The sequence below is a fragment of the Haliaeetus leucocephalus genome, unplaced genomic scaffold (assembly GCF_000737465.1).
Source record: "Haliaeetus leucocephalus isolate CR32 unplaced genomic scaffold, Haliaeetus_leucocephalus-4.0 Scaffold229, whole genome shotgun sequence".
NCBI classification, from domain to species: domain Eukaryota; kingdom Metazoa; phylum Chordata; class Aves; order Accipitriformes; family Accipitridae; genus Haliaeetus; species Haliaeetus leucocephalus.
Genome location: NW_010972665.1, coordinates 10,135,018 through 10,153,031, shown reverse-complemented (window position 1 = coordinate 10,153,031; position 18,014 = coordinate 10,135,018). Strand labels below are relative to the sequence as shown.

At 38.4% G+C, this 18,014-nt stretch overlaps 1 protein-coding gene across 1 annotated transcript in view; it reads right to left on the bottom strand.

Moving 5' to 3' along the window:
- Positions 1-18,014, bottom strand: part of GRID1 (glutamate receptor, ionotropic, delta 1) — a 554,546-nt gene that overhangs the window by 50,979 nt on the left and 485,553 nt on the right. The window contains exons 9-11 of the mRNA XM_010567883.1: positions 4,156-4,257; positions 2,397-2,594; positions 344-668 (exon numbers count right to left, since the gene is read on the bottom strand). Of these exons, the coding sequence (XP_010566185.1) occupies positions 344-668; positions 2,397-2,594; positions 4,156-4,257 (625 nt within the window). The remainder of the gene's footprint in view (positions 1-343; positions 669-2,396; positions 2,595-4,155; positions 4,258-18,014) is intronic.

The window sequence follows — 18,014 nt, the reverse complement described above, 5'->3', positions numbered from 1 at the left end:
ATTAGAGAAGGGGCTAGTTTCAGAGTTGGAGAAGTGTAATTCCGCACCAAGCAGCTCTGTAGTTTATTTATTGCGTGATAATTTTCCCGAAGTGGAAAAGCCTGCTACGAGTGTTCTTTCTGGACTTACTGAGAGACAGAAAAGCAGAACATACCTGCCCCCCAACTTACCTACCTCTTCCCACTTTTCAGCAGCTGGGCAAATAAAACATATTACCTCCCCATACGAGCCTTCTCTTTCATCTTTAGACAGTTTTGGCCAAGACTAACATGTCCCAACCTGCTTTACCCAAGGCAGAACATTTCTGACCATCTGTCAGTGGTGTTTGTAAGAGAGTAAGTACCTTGCTGAACGAAAGCGCCGTACACGACCCAGATGGCACTGTGAAGGGTGGAGGAAGCAGAAGGGCTTGGCTGGGAAGCATTCTGCGCCCTGACTGTCTGGATCCGGTTCAAGACAAATATCAAGACGCCAACTATAGGGATGGCTGCAGCAATGCAAGCCCACACCGCAAAGTCGAAGGGAGCAAAGAGAGAGAAGATGTTGATTTTCTCTTCGGGCTTTTTGATTAAGATCCCCACGGAATAGTCCATGTACCGCTTGCTGAAGTCCACAACGCTCTCTCGTTCTGGTGTTATAGTGATGGCTGAGATGGCTAGGTCTGCTCTCTGCGAGAAAAACGCAACGGATCAGACCTCTTCGTTTCACCAAGAATTTGGCCAGCATGAGCCTTAAGGAGAAACTTTTGAAGAACCAAGTGACTCCATGCATTTCTTTCTATAACTTAACACGTTCAGACAAATTTAAATAAATTGTCTAAAAATAAAACCAGAATCAGTTTAATCTTTGAACATTAGTTAATTGCACTAGTTTAAAGCACAGTAGTGAAACATAACCTGTCTACGTACTCTAGAACAAAAAGCATCACCTCGACTTCTCTCTGGAATGAATGCAACTTGTTTAACCTTTACACTCACTTGTTTTCCAAAGGATGCCTAAATTCCAAACCATATTAACCTGGTGCAAGCAATAAGAAAGAAATACCATTTATTTAGCTTGTGTATTTGATAGGAAGGTGCAAAGAGCTAATATTTGTTCTCCCTGCAGAGTTGCCAGCTTCACATATTCATGAAGGGATTTCATATGACAGCTGGGAGGGAAGATTTTGTTTGTTTTTTACAAGGAATAACGCGATTGCAAAAATTAGTAACTGGAAGAATGCTAACCAAAGGCAACTTTGTTCCTGAAACTACTTTAACTTCAACATTTAAAGCGAGTAGGTTTTACACGTAGAAGGTCTTTCCAAAGAAATTTAACAGGATTTCTTACCACATTTTCAAATCAATGAAATTCAAACAGCTTATGTCAATGCAAAATAAGTAAAAAATTCTTTATATTTCCTAGCACCAACCAAGAAGATCCCATTGTCATACACACATTTCCTATTGCTTTAATTGCTTCTATTTCTTCCTAAACATCTACTTACCAGACACTGAGCCACCTACTTACTAAATAATGAGAAAGCTTTCACTTTCACTAATAACTCCACTGCAGAAGAGTAACCTTTTCTACCAAGGGCAGCAACATGGAATATTAATTCCTTTGACTCTCCTTCTTGATTAACAATTGTCCCATGTCAGACAGCAAGACCATGAACAAAATGCACTCCAATTTCATTCTCTGGGAGATTCTATGCTACAAACTTTCCCCATTTACTTCAATGGAGTTCAATTAACTTACTCCTGATTCGCAAGATTGTAATTAAGAAAAGAAATTTGGTCCTCTCTGTTTTAAATGAACACATAATCTTGAGATCAGTTTAAATTCTGGTCCTTCAAAACACTCCTTTATGGTATATTACTAGGGACACTTCTCTTGTTTTGGAGTCAAACAGTTGATCATTATCAAACACATTGCCACAAAGTGACCCAAATAAAGTCAAACCTAAAAACAAGTAGCAAAGACATAATGAAAAAAATTAAAATAATAATAGTTAGTATTTAAGAATACATTAAGAATACATTATTTATTTTCTAGAGACATTCAGTCACACACACATCCATGTCCTCTCTTCTTAGTCTTACAGCTATGTAAACACACAGATTTACACTGATATAATTTATGTTGAGAACAGTTGGGAGTAAATAGAAGAGACTCTCTAGTTCCTATCCTGGATACAGGGTCTTAAAATGCACGGTTTACACCATACTCAAACCACCCATAGCTCAGAAGTGTTCTGCACTGGTGCTTTCACCCTAATTCATTCTCTTGTAATTTGGAATGGAGGAAGGGGAGAATTTAAACAACCTCCTTACAAAGCCTTGATGTCCTACTCTGAAGAGTCTTTTTTTTTTTTCTTTTTTTTTTTTTTTAAATGCAGCTTGTTTTCCTTGTACCTTGTTAATGAGTTCTCCAATCATGCCATTCCAGGAGCTGTTTTGGAGCTGCTGTCCATATTTGCCATCAGGAGCTTGATATATCTCATACTTGAAGCCCAGATTCTTGGCAAGTGCATCCAGGACATCAATGGAAAATCCTTTATATCGTTTTGGTTGCCCAAGTATGTTCTCTGCCACCATCACAAAAGGTTCTTCCTGAGAACAAACCAATATCTTAACTGATAATTGAAATAAGTTTTTTAGTTTGCTTCTCTTAGCAAAAAGATGTTTTCCTGAGTTAATTCTGGACAACTTGGCACAGATTTTGAGACACTCATAACCTTCTGAGGCAAAAACTGTAGGCCATGTGGGATACTATGAGGGATCCCAACTGGATACCACTGCCTCAGCACCTGAGTCCTATGTGGCCTTGGGTTTTCCACAGCTCTTGAGAAGAGGCAGAGACTCCAGAAGACAATTCAACCCCCTCTAGCAGCTTCCTGGGGCTCACAGGATGAATTGCTCTCTGAAGTACCTGCCTCTTCTCGCTGACTATAAAGAGGGCATAGACACCTACTTTAGTGTCCTAACTAGCTGTCTAGAACATAGACATTAAGTACCTAAGTCCGAGATAAGAACAGTACTACTGTTCATCTATCTGAGATCATATCAGATCTAGAAAGTCATCTTTTGCAGACAATGATTAATCTTTTATCCAGGAGACATAGTGAAACAAGAGCTAAAACTGCTACATTTTATGAGTATTTAAAATTTTGACAATTCAAAGAATAACCTTCATGGGTACTGGATCCTGGAGTAGTTTAAATTAAAGTCTGTTCTGGGACCAAGGCAATGCAGCATTTTGCGGTATGTTTTCTGTCAGGCATGGGTGTCCTGCTCTCCGGTGGGGGAACACCAGGGCTGCTGGCAGCAGAGCCACTGCAGCTGGCTGCCTTCACAACCCACTATTGACATTCTCCTGGAAGGGATCTGCTCGCCTCCCGCATGAGCTACAGCATAACCTTGCCTGTCACCAGGCAGAGGAAAGAAAACTGGGGGCTGGGGCGGATGCCTTCGTGATCTTATGTGGTACCTCCTATTTGTACCATGATTCAGAAAAAGAGAAATAAAAAACACAAAAAGGCACCACATTCTGCAATCTGCAAACTACAATATTTTGGGCAGGAATGCATTAAAGTCCTAAATTGCCCCTAATTTAGCACTTAGGTGAGAGGAGCTCTGCTACCACTCTGGATACTAACAGACAGTAGTCCCAAAAGCGTAATGATTTTTTTGAAAGATTACGCCTTTCTAAAAGATATAGCTTATCTCAACGGGAATTTATGAGCTTGATGGAGGAAACACTTGATTAAATTTTACAGCCTGCAGTGTACAAGAGCCAAGATTAGATTATCATAATTGGCCCATCTGATCTTAAAATACATGAAATGTTGGAAACTGCATATCCGAGTTAGAGTACGGTATGTGGAATGCACCCCTGTGCACTCAGGCCCTGTGCTGCTTCCATGCCCAGTAGGAATTACAATGCAGAAAAACAGCATAAGCAAACAAACAAATGCTCTGTATCTCTGACAGTGCACAGCTTCACATAAAATAATAAAAGGCCATCATCTATCTTCCTTGCTTATGCAACTGAACATCCAAAAATACAGAACTGAAAATGATAGGGAAAAATACTGTGGGAAGTGCCCAAAATACTCAGTCAGATCCTTTTTATTTTGAGCATTTTGTTTCCTGAACTCAAATGGGATCATACCAAGACAGTCACCACTTTGAGTGTCAATCCTTGTAAGTCATTGCCCAGACGTCGTTCTTGTAGGCTACCATTCAGTCCTTTCTCAGAGTCCCACGTTGCCAACTAGAACAGAAAGGACAGTGAGGCTGAAGGACTGTTAGGCAGAAATCTTCCAGTATTTACATAAACATTTAACAGTAGCATGACTGAATCCAGAACTGATATAGAGAGGATGAGAGATGTGTGGCTTTTATAAATGCAGAATCAGAATTAGTGAGATTCAGAGGACAGACATAAACAAGTACCATGCCTGAATGTATTTACATCGATGCCTGTAATATAACTGCTCTACTATCTGTAGTATTTGTCATATTATTTCACTTAGATCACTCTGATACAACATTTCTCTCCAGTAAGTTTATATTGCCTGACAGTCCGCAGGATTATCTGTGGTCTCAGTATCCCATATTTCCCTCTCTGCTCAGATCCCCTCCTACTTTTCAAATCATTCCTTACTGCTTATCAAAGACCAACCTTTTTTTCCTGGTGCACAACATTCTCGCTCGCTCATAGTCATAAATTCTTGACACAGATTCTACGGTGTCAAACTGTCTCCTCTCTCGGACTTTCTTTAGATCCTATCTTAAGTCTGTTTTCTCTGTTCTTGCCCTGCTTCTGCCTCATCAGTAAAACAATGACAGCCTCTCAAGTTCCCAGGCTCCTGATGACCAAATATCTCGTATCTACCAGTACTTCATGCACCTGCTAGATGTATCTGGATGCATGTTTTCAGGATATCTCCCTGGAATACTACATCTAAATATTTTATTTTTCAATTAAATGTATTGCTTTAAAAATCAATTTTACTGCATATTCTGAAGAGAAATGCAGTAAAATTCAATAGAATAGGTTCAACAGAAAAGTCAATCTTCAGTGACCTTTGGATTATTCAAACTAAATATGCTCTTCAGCAGCAGCAGTCAGACACTCCTTTTGCCTTCAAACAGAAGGTGTCATTTTGTTCAGAAGAGTCATAAACAGTATCAAGTAGAAACTGTTTCCTTCTTTTTTTTTCAGCTCTACTCTTAAACACCAATACTATGCTCACATATGTGGAAGCAGTGGTGTTAGCTGAAGGCATGCCCTGTAGAAATCAAACATAGGCCAAGATCTGTGAAATGTGGCTTCTTCCTGCCAGAAGCTAATTTTCATGTAACAAGTCAAAACCTTCTTGGAAAGAACTTATTTCACTGAAAATGCCTATGGCTAGATGTCCTACATGATTTACTTCTATGACTTCAGTTTTATCCTAAAGCCTCAAAAATCAAACCAACAAATAAAATGTGATGGGAAAGATCTGCATGGTTTTATTTTTGGTTTGTTGCACTAAACTGATAAACAGGGAACTAGAAAAGAACAGGACATTCAGTGAATATTCAGCCATCATAACTATCACAACTGATGAAAATTATTCTATAGTCACTAAATCTTCAAAGTTGACACGCAGGAAAGGAAAGAATTAAGCTACACCTCCTTTTATGCAGATGACCTGGGGGACAGAGGAGGAGAATGAGTGAATAATATTTGGCTTTCTAATGATACTCCTGAAAGCTAAAGTATCTCAGATTGAAAATTCTTCCCCTGTGATGCCAGTTTGGAGTGACAGATGAGCTTCTGCACATAAAAGTGTCTGCAGCAATACAGGTAGATACCTATAGCCATGGTGCCTTCTAAATTCAAACTTAGATGCTTGCTCTGAAATATGCCCAGATGTTTCTTAGCTTTTGCTATTGCCAAACCAAATTGATGAATTTGTCATCTGACATAAATCAGTGTGGTTCAACAGACTTCAAAGACCAGTTTAGGTTTGTGTGGTATATATTGTGTCTCAAATCTGTACAGAAAGTTCACTGTCTAAGCCTTCTTCAGCTGTCTTATGCAGTAAGTATATGATAAAGATACATGGAAGGTTTTGGCCAAATGGCTTGCACAATCTACAGATGATTATTAAATATTTATTAAAAAATGGAAAATGTAACACATTCATTTATTACTTCACTGCTGGTGGACTGACATTTCAATTCCTCCTCCCACTCCTTTTCCTTTCAAAAGTTCTAGCTGATTTCATGTCAAGGCCTTAGACTTTTCGAATACCCCACATTTCACATTCTGCATCAACTCTAACAATTCCAAAAAGAAACTGGAGACATGCCAGTGCAAAATCATAAATTTACTCCTTTTATTCAAAAGGAGCAAGACAAAGATTCCTCTTTTATGCAGTAGGGGTAAGTGCAAGGAGGAGGAGCGTATTTCACTTCAGCACAGAACTCCATAGTGTTCTCTATGGAGGCACAAACTTTTCAGTCTCTAAAATGCAAACTATGCAGATAAAGTTGAGAAATGGAACATGAGGAAAACCACTTCCAGAAGGGATTTTTCCTGTGCATTCTTGTGCTTCAGAAAATTTCATTTGTTCAGAATTGTGCCAGTTTTAACTTCTACTTCTTGCAGACAGAATTTTGTTTACAGGACCAATGTATTTGCAATTACGTCTATCAGTTTGTGACAGCTGACCTGTCAAGATCAGTGCCTGAGAAACTAATTTCCAGCACTGTTAAACACAATGAGTACTGCTGTTATTTGATAAGTTAGAGTTTCATTCTCTGTAGAAACATGTACCATGTTCCTACCAGAAGTCTGAAGCCAAAGGTTGTAGCACAGCCATCAGCTGACAGTAGATAAAGGGCCTTTAGATCTGTTTATGACAAACTGCAGAATCAGCACTTGTAGGATGTATTTCAAAAATCAATGGTCTCTGGAACATATATTTAATGGCAGTCTGGGTGGGTTTTTTTTTTTTTATTCTCAAGTTATTCCGTTATGGGAGTTCAAGTTTTGAAAACAGCTACTTTATTAAAGCTTTTCAACTTAAACTTTCTTCCTAGCTTCTCTTTCTAAAATAGGTGTATTGCTGGGAATCCTATAGTTCTAGCCATACATCAGAAGCTCAATCATCCAATAAAGACAAACCAGAGGAAACAAATGTGAAATTCAGACAAAAAGGTGATTTGTTGAAAAATTCTGACTCAGGACATGCTTCTGATCATTATCAATATTTACTGCATTTTCAACCAGAACTGCAAGGAAAAGCTTGGAAAGTCACAATTGTAACATTGTTTTCAACCTCCACAAGCAATGTATAGCTCCAAACACATATAGTCAACACACAGGCAAAACAATTACATGCCTAGACAACCTAGGCATGTCAAACAATAAAGGATGTCATCCAAAGTATGTCTCTTGAACTTGCTGTTCAGTACTTTGTCCTGAAAGGTACTGGTATCTGTCAGGACCTCCAAAGAAAACTTGATGTCAATGTAACTTTAAGGTTCCCGAGTTTCAATTAACAAATTAGAAGTCAAATTTTACAAAGGAGTTTCATAACTTTGTTAATGATGCAGCTGCTGGCTGCCCAACACTTACTTGAGCAATTAGTTCCCCAGGGGAAATCACATTGAGAAGTCATGGTAAACTCACACCAGAGAATATCATAGAATCATAGAACAGTTTGGGTTGGAAGGGACCTTAAAGATCACCTAGTTCCAACCCCCCTGCCATGGGCAGAGACACCTTCCACCAGACCAGGTTGCTCAAAGCCCCATCCAACCTGGCCTTGAACACTTCCAGGGATGGGGCATCCACAACCTCTCTGGGCAACCTGTTCCAGTGCCCCACCACCCTCACAGTGAAGGGCTTCTGCCTTACATCTAATCTAAATCTGCCCTCTTGCAGTTTAAAGCCATTACCCCTTGTCCTATCACTACATGGCCTTGTAAAAAGTCCCTCTCTGGCTTTCCTGTAGGCCCCCTTTAGGTACTGGAAGGCTGCTATAAGGTCTCCCTGGAGCCTTCTCTTCTCCAGGCTGAGCAACCCCAACTCTCTCTGCATAGGAGAGGTGCCCCAGCCCTCTGACCATCTTTGTGGCCCTCCTCTGGACTCGCCCCAACAGGTCGATGTCCTCCTTATGTTGGGGGCCCCAGAGGTGGGTGCAGTACTCCAGGTGGGGTCTTGTGAGAGCAGAGTAGAGGGGGAGATTCACCTCCCTCGACCTGCCAGTCACGCTTCTTTTGATGCAGTCCAGGATACGGTTGGCTTTCTGGGCTGCAAACACACATTGCCAGGTCATGTTGAGCTTCTTGTCAACCAACACCCTCAAGTCCTTCTCCTCAGGGCTGCTCTCAATCCATTCTCCATCCAGCCTGTATTTGTGCTTGGGATTACCCCAACCCATGTGCAGGACCTTGCACTTGGCCTTGTTGAACTTCATGAGTTTCACACAGGCCCCCCTCTGGACGGCATCCCTTCCCTCCAGCGTGTTGACCGCACCACAAAACTTGGTGTCATCGGCAAACTTGCTGATGGTGCACTCAATCCTACTGTCCATGTCACCAACAAAGATGTTAAAATATCAGAAACAACTCCACAGATGTGTGAAGACCCTTATGAGCACGAGACAAACAATCCTTCTGCTCAAATAAATCAAGGCTGCATGCATTAAACACTGATTTGCAAGATTTACTACCTCCTGTGAACTTAATCAATTAGATTGAGAGCCTGTATGGCACTTCCTTCAGGAGATGAAACTGATGATAAATTCAGTTATTTGTTATACATCTGTTTGTCTGAAAGTCCGCATGTTCATGCTTCTCTATTACACAACAATTGCATATTCCTTAAAATCAGTAACTTAAATTTAGTTTTCCTAACTCTGCTGTGAACGCTAACACCACTGGACTATAGCAAATGTCTGTCTCGGTCCCAAACAAATGGAGATGAAAATTATCCCAAACTCCTAGTAAATACAGTTGAAAACTGACATTAGCATAAAAAGTGAATATTTAATGTTTCTATCACAACAGTGAATAAGATAATTTAAACTATTTTAGTTTATGATGCAGTAGTTGCTGTCCAAATAACGCATGTCACTGCTTTCTAACATAATTTTAAGTATGACACTATCCTAAACATGATCTACTTTTCAGGGAAAATGTGAGTCCCATAAGAAATAAAACAAGATAATTTTCAGCATATGTATAGTAATGTTTGAAAGGACTACAATCAATCCAGAGCATGCATCTTCTATCTTACCAAACCTGAAAACTTTTATCTGGTGACTTCTTTGGAGCTAAGGTTAGACTATCCAAAGAAATTAAATTTGGGAACCTCTGCCTTGAAACCTGAAAAATTTCTAACAGACAGGAATTTGAAGAGAGTGCAAGGCAGGCGGTTGTCATGCCATGAGACAGAGACACCTGTATCAACCCAGAGCACATTTTCTGTGAATATGAAAGCTGTTCTGTGCATGGAATTAAATAAATTATGCTATGCCACTCGCAATCTGATAATGCTTTTAGATTAAAGTTGAACTGAAACAGATTTCACTTCAATGACAACTTTTTTCCTAAACTTGAAGTCAACATAGTGTGTATCAGCTATGATGTCCTTGTACCATGTACGTATATTTTGTGGCCTCACTCCCTTTGCCAGTCTTGCAATATGGCTAAACACTTACTGAAATATTTAACATAATAAAGCAGACTTTAAGTGAACATGATAATCAAAAAAACCCAAACAAACAACATGTAAACAAGAAAATTAATGTTTATGGGAGACAAATATGAAATCAGGGAGTGGTCCATTAAATAAATGGAGCAAATTGGACACTCCTCTGTTGCCATTCTAAGGAATAAAAGGAATTCCATTTAAATAGTAAGTAAAACAAATATTTACTTTTAAGTCCGTGATTCTTTTTTAAATGCAGTATATCAGTAGTCTAGAGAATTTGCTGTCATTCAATATCATTCACAACAAGGTATTAGTAGGACTCACACATTGGATTATGTGTCATTCTTAAGGAACTGACAGGATTCCCTGAAACATCATTTCCATTTTTATGGAAACTGGAGTTGCCTCGAAGGTACCAAGATCTTTTCATTTGAAATATGGGACCATAATTAAGAAAAGTTTAAAAAACATTTTGGACTGTGTACTTATGTAATCCATAGTTACATAAAACAGGATTAGGAAAATACAACGGCATCAATTCTCATAGTTGCAAGCCAATCCAAACACCGATACAATTTATTTCTATAACATCTATTTAATTATTAGGAATATTCTAACATTTCTACTGTAAAGCATAAGCTTCTAGTCATTATTAGGGATAAGATACTGGACAAGATCACCAGCTGAACTGATTTAAGCTATATTGTGTGGTCCAGCGTAACTCAAATCTTGTTTGCAGTGGAATACCTGCAAGTCATCTGTGTCCAGATGTTTATTCTACTCTGATATTCTGCATTTGTTTATATTAAAGATGTAGCTTGCTTCTGAACATCTGCGGTGGGATTGGAATACCTATGCACCCATAGCCATAGAGCCACCGAAAACTCCAAAACATATTAAAACTATGAAGCAGAGGCTTGTGAACCAAGTCTTAAGTGGTACAGAAACTCTCAGTCTTTCGGGTGAAAATTTTATCACATCCTGTTCAATGCTCAAAATGTTCAGTTTGCCATTAAGGGCAAGGATTGCATCTGCATGGTAAATGTTCAGAGAAGGGCAGGGAGATCATGGAAAGCTGCTCTCTCCCATTCCCGATACGTCAGCAAAGAGCATCATCCATCTCCTGAGACAGTAATCTCTTTAAAGGCAACGCCTAGCCAATATAAAGTAAGAAAAACTGGAGGATAGGGAAGGGCTGCCTCCTCTGGGACTACCATGCCACTGTTGTTTGTCCAACAGGACCCTGGTTTCTGTGCAGGACAGTGAAGCACTTTGATGTGACTGTTGATGCTTTAATGGGCCTTTAAGAATGTGAGATCCTCAGGGAGAAGAACAGAGCTTGTTCTAATTTTAGTCTTTTGCAAATTTATGGTGCTATATAAGTGATAATAAAACATCTCTAGGGAATCACAAGAAGATAAGCATTAGGCAGCAACACCTTGGAATGAACAAGTCATTCTGGACAAACTAGACTGCTTTTTTAATAGTGCTGCAGAATTAATAGGTAGCTGGAATGAAGAGAACGATATACTTGTATCTGAATTTTAGTTTTGTTTCATACAGGGTCTTGTGAAACCTCACCTAGGACAATTTGAATTTGTTTCCTGAATAAGAACAATATCACATGATTTATAGACTAGCTTCTAAGCAACAATGAAGAACAATGTATTAAGATGAGGAGAGAAGTTTTGAGGTAGCTTAGAGTAAGTCAATATTAAGATTTTATTTACTTTTACCTTTTTTAATGATTTGGAACAGGAAATAGCAAATTACTAAAATTAAAATGTCTAAGAAGCAAAGATATCTCAAAACTGGGAAGCGCTGCAAATATGTCAGACTAGAACAGTGAGAAAAATAAATGAGAGTGTAAGAATCCAGACATGAAATAATAAAACGCATCTTGCATAACTAGAAGCGAACACTTATGAAAAGGGAAAATGAGAAATAGAGATACTTCAGTTGAAGAAACAAACACAGAAATTAATGTTAAAAAATTGTGCAGGGTGAAAGCGAGCTGCAAAGAGATGATGAACTTGTAATGTGGTATGGCTGCAAAAGTACCAGTGTGGTTTTGGACTCTACATGTCTCATGGCATAAGCTGCACAGAGAGCAGTCACAACACAGCTGAGAAGAATATACAGTCTTAATGCTGTGTTTAGTATCTGTCTGAACAAGATTTAGGCATGCTGGAAGAAAATCGAGGGAGAACAGGACAACTACTACTGGGGTGGAGGAGTCGGTTTGTACAAGAAGAGTAAAGACACAACTGTGAATATCTAACATAATGACAACTAAGAAATGGGAAAATTAGAAGCAAAACTAGATATAAGACAACAGAGCTACTGCTGCTGACTTCTAATAATCTACAGAGACCCTTTCATACGAAATACAAACAATTTCCTAGAAACATTCATTCATTCTCAATGTGGACTGTGAAATGAGGAATAGATATAAGGGCAGAGCTTTTCCGGGTATTTCTAAACAAAACAATTTTTCACAGGAAAGGTTTGGCACATCCAGGATATGAGAAAGTGCATATATGAAGGAAATCAAAGAACAGCTTGACAGCCTGGTGGTTCCTGAATTCACTAGAGATATCGGATCTGAACCAGTGTTTCATATAATACTGGATCCCAGCCAAAGGTGATTAGGATACTTATCTCTTATGTGGAACAACTTCCTTCAAGTCCCAGAGTGCAAGGTTTAGCCTGTGATCTCAACAGTTTCCCAAATCTCAGGTGAGTGGATTAATCACCATCTTTAAGGCTAGTATGGGAGCATGTTATCATTCACAAAGGGCAAAGGTATTGGTTTAGTCTTTAGGATGAACGTCAGGTATTTTCATCTCCAATAGAAAAATCCATTCCCCACTGCTGAAATGAAGAACTCAGCCAGAAGGAACTATGTAGGAGGTGCACTGGAGCAATTTAAGGTCCCAGCCTACAATCACTTAGAATTGTGCTTTAACTTAACAAACCTACATAATACCATTGAATCCTGAGAGTTACACTTATATAAAGTTAACTGAGCATAGAACTAGAATAGAAAATAAAGAAAGTTCAAGAACACTGAAGGAGGGATTTGAGTGGGAGAGAGCAATTGACCTGAACTGACATATCTCAGGAAACAGATATACATCACTGCTCTTCTGAGAAGCCAGCGAGATAAATGGCAAATGTCTAGGATTAAGACGCCACACAAAGACTGCCCTTGAAGTAGCATAATGCCCTTCAAACCATGCAAGAGAACTGGCTCACAATTAAGAGACAATAGCATTAACTGAGGCACTATCACGTAGATAGTCCCGTGAAATTCTTACTCAAGATTTAGGGAAACAAATCTCCCATTGTACGAACATAATGTAACTTTGGCAAGAAGCTGCATAATTAGAAGCAGAAAACTTACACAAATTGGAATGAAAATTTCAAAATAATGCGAAGGGCTCAAACCCAATGAAAAGTGATACAAACTACATTAAAAAAATGCAAATTAGTATCAGAAACATGTTTTTGCCATGTAAGATCAATTACAGTATTAAACCACTATCATCCAGAGAGTAGGATATAGCGTCTCTCTCTCCATGTCATTTACAATAATTTCTGCATAATAGATAGGGAAATCCTAGAGGGCAAAAACTACAATACCTAACCCAGAACTGTGGGGGTAGTTTAGGAGGACAGAGAACTACAAAGAGAGGATTTGGTACAGGTATTTCAGCATTAATATTTATCCTCTAGAAGCCTGTGTATTTATTCAGATCTTGCTCTACAAATTGTGCTGTTCACTGCAATTAACAATTTTGACCTTACCTACCATAACTCAGCAGTATCTTGCTCCACTATTTTTATGGTTCTTCACTGCAGAGAATATCAAATATTTTGATGTGAGAAGAAGTGGTTTCCTTTATGTTTTTCATTAGCCAAAGATCAGTTCAATTAAATGTAATGACCATATTATTAAAAGCCAACTATTTTACATATAGTAGAGGTCTACAACAGGAATGAAGATTAGACACATTATGCCTTATACTGCTAATATCAAGGAAGCTAAGATATTCTTGTGCACACATTTGTGTATGCAGTAGCTTTGTACAGTACTGTGACTCAGGAGTTTGATGCACAATTGAAGTAGTAGTTTTCTGTAACCCTACAGCTTTTATTGACAGAGTATAAGACTTCTCATACCCCTTGGGAGTGGACCAGCATCATATACTTTTTATTTTATATTGCATATACATCACATTGAATATTATGTTGAAGGACATAAATTATGAGTATTATATTTTTGCTGAAATAAGCTATTGCTCCATTAATTGGCAGAATGAGACATTATTTTGCCAGCAAGTCACTGAAGGAGCAATGACACCAATTCAGGCTTGCTTCCCTTTCCATATTGTGATAGCTTGTGAGCAACTCCAATCTCTCATGGAACACAGAGAAACACCTATGTTCTACTGTGCCGAGCCCAAGCAAAGCATGTACGGGGCAGCAAATCCACATGAAGCAGAAGAAGGAGCTGACAGGACATGACAAGATAAATGTAACCTGTTAATATTCATTATATAAAAGTATAAATAGGCCATCTTCAGCTGTGGTAGAATAAATTGCTTCAATTAATACTAGTCTTTGAAGGAGCAGTGACTGCAACATGCTGATGTTATTAGTGCAGCAACACAGGCACTGGAAAAGATGTAGTATTAAATGAAGCAATCATAAGAGTGATGAAAACAATATGAACAAGAATATTATCCTATGATGGCCTCTCTATAAAGTGCAGTGAAGTATTACTCTGTCCCCAAATTTTTGCATTTCTTTTCCCTAACACGAAATCAAAATGCTGTGAAAATGGTGTTAAAAATAAATTTGAGCTGTTTTCTTCTAGGATTTTGCAGGTTTTTCTCTTGTAAAGCAGTCAGATAACTTCCACCCCTGTCCATCTGCACTTTTGCCACTTTTCAAGGCTTTAAAATATGAACAACATGCTATAGCATAGCAATGCTGTTGTTGAATCAGATGGCAGTGTTGCTATAGCAAAGGAAGTACGTGCAGCATCACAGTTCTTCGAAGGGTTGAATGAACTGGGAGTACCTAAGATACTGCTGAATCAGGCACTTCCCAGGGGCATTGTAAATTACCAGTGGATCTGAACAACCAGGCCTCTAAGCAAAAAATTAAAACTGATAAGTAATCACAAAAGTTAGACCAATCCAAATATAAAGTCCACAACAGATGTCACAAGTGAGTGGCTGAAACACCTTACAGCATGAGCTCCTTGCCACTGGGTTACCTATTTGGAAGACAAACAAGCCCCTCATCTTTCTTTTGCAATTTTAAAAACAAACAAAATTGCTGGCCAGTGAGAGATGGCAAGTGCCGGACTCCAACTATACTCTGAACTCTGCTGTTAAATATTGAAAGTCAGGTAGTTCAAGAGTAGCCGCTTGTGGACAAAACTGAAAGAATTCCTCCTGCCATTACTCATTACGTGTGGGTAAAACCGAAACAAATCCATTTCACAGAGAACAGGTTCATTTTCAATGTTTCCAAATAATCTTTGGTGGGAAATTACTAGCTTCCGATAGCAGAACTACCCTTGTTATCTATGCAATAGTAAACTCAGCAGACTTTTGTAAACAAAAAGATCATTGAAAAGTTGGATCTAAGAACAAATACAAATTCATGCTGATTTTATATAGGTTCTTGACCTGCTCTGTGCAGTGTAGTAACTGAATACCTCCTTGCAGTGATGTTCTGAGAATTTTACTGGGGAGGGAGAGCAAGAGAGGATTGTGTAGCTGGACAACTGTCAGGACCTGGTATCTTTTCCAGTCATTCTACATGAGAGCTCTGCACTTGGGAATTAATCAGCACGCTACAATTGGCTATGGCAAAACATCTGCTCTCTTTTTGAGCTGAATTTTTACTGGATTTCTTGGATATTATCAGAGCGGAATGCTTTTGACTTCTCACTACACATTCGAGAAACCTGTATGTATATCTGCAGTTCTAACAACTGAACTTTTCATAGCTTGGCCCATTCTGCGGTCATGTGAGAAAGAGACCATGGTGCGATTTCACCCGCTGCAGACCTTCTGAAGTTTGACCATCATGAATTCACTTTCTGATTCTGGTTGATGGCACTGAGTCATCTCAGAATGAAAGTGAAGTTCAGCCCACTCTTTGGTATCACCTGTCGAGCTAGCTCCAATCCTGTATTGAAAAATGCTCTTCTCTCAAACTTCACATACTTTTGAAAAGCTCCACAACTTCAAGAGTATTTTTTTGTAGACAATCACTTAAGAAATAGAATTCTTACTAAAATTTTCATTTGCAAAGCTTTGAGATTCAGTGTCTTACATTTTTCATGAAATTTGTATACACTTGTTATTTTATTTCATTTTCCTACCATTGCTGTTATCAAATTACCTCATGATATTTTGGTGGCAGCCTTGATATAACAATAAGGACAGTGTTCTAGAGGAAAAGATATTCTATTCACATTTTAATTCAAAAGGTGTGGATTTATAAATGTAATTTATAAAACAAATTTTAAAATGTAACACAAAAAAGTCAAAGTCTTAGACAAAATGTTGGTACTTTAAAATGAACATTTTAAAAAAACAATTAATATTTTATCAGGATTGCTGTCAAGAGAAGTTAATATTCTCTGGTGACATAGGTAACAACCCTAAATGCCAAAGTTTCCCTGCTGAAGGTTTTAAGTGAATTTTGACCAGCTCTGGTTATCAGCACTGGAATCTAGACCTAGATCTATGGAACACTGAAAATGCCTGTTATAAGTTTAAAAGTTCAGTTTTTACTGAACTTTCCCTTATTATGATTTTGACAACATGACTTCATCTTTATCCTTGCTTCTCATAGAATGTGACACAAAATGACTTCAACTATTTGCAGACATTTTTCTCCTCAAGAACAAAGAAAACAACTGAGTAAAAAACCGGTAACTTGGTGTTTGGTAATGGATAATTACCTCTCCAAGAAAGAGAAGCACTGTAGAGAGTATTAAGGAAAATATGAATTTTCTTCTGTGTAATGATATACATTTAATGGTTTTAATTAACAAGCTATATTGAGACAGCTTTCAAAAAATAGATTTATCCCTTTAGCTTTGTTACGTACATAGAGCAGGTTTTGTAAGGCAAATAAAATTAGCAGAGAATATACAAACATTATATCCATAGATATTATCATTTATATAAACTACATACCAGTTGCTAAGTATTCACAAGGAATATAACAATACACTTAGCTAACTTTTGATTATTCTTCATAAAGAAACCATGGTAAGCGTGGAAAATACTTTTCCATGTTACAGTTTACAAACCGTTTGCTTACAAAGATTTTGCCCTCCTTTGTTTTTTCCCACTTCAAATCAACATTGCAGAGACTTTAGCTTTAAAAAAACCAAACCTGGAATTTCAGAACTTCTGAGCAATTTTACGCAGTGACAGACAGTGCACATATGGTGTATAAGAAAGATTACAGTAATAAATACTTTTCCCCAGCTCCACAAACTAGCATGTACCAGCAAAACTCCATCACTAGAAAGGATGTGGTAATTTCAGCAAAGTAGTCAAACGTAAGAAATGAAAGCAGGTAGGAAAGACAGCTTGTACTATGTGTAATGCTAAAAGGCTTGCCTTTCGGATTCCTTACCACAGCTTTAAAAATAAACACTGAGCTCCAAGAAGCTTTATAAGAGAGCCCTACATCATGTTTGGAAGGATTCAATAATTTGGTAAGTTTACATAATTACTACAAAGCTCATTTAATATGGCACCTGATGCTTTGCTGTTCCCAAAGTGTCGAGAAAAGCTTTTACACAGGTTAAACCTGATCAAATTAGAAAACAAGACGTGACTTATGTGTGGTCCAAACTTCTCAGTGGGAGGCGACAAACTCGCTGGGCCCACGGAGGGCCACACGTAAGTAGGAGAGGTTTTGCTGGGGGAAAGGCAGCAGCTCTCCGGGAATGGCCCACTGCTCAGATCTCCCTAGCGCATGACCCTAGCTTAAAACATGACAAGGTTTATTCCTACAGCGTAAATGGCTCTTGGTCACTACGGGGCAGGTAGTCTTTCAACAATAAACAGCAGAGTTTGTACGCAGCATTAAGGTCTAAAATGGGCAATGCCTTCAGAGAAATATGGATGCAGAAATATGGCAAAGAATTACACAAACATATTCCAGGAGGAAAAAAACACACATTACATTCATTAGATCCCTTCCTTACTGCTTTAACCTGATATTCTTTCTGTTGCTATGGTGATTGTTATCCAGCCATTTATACATTT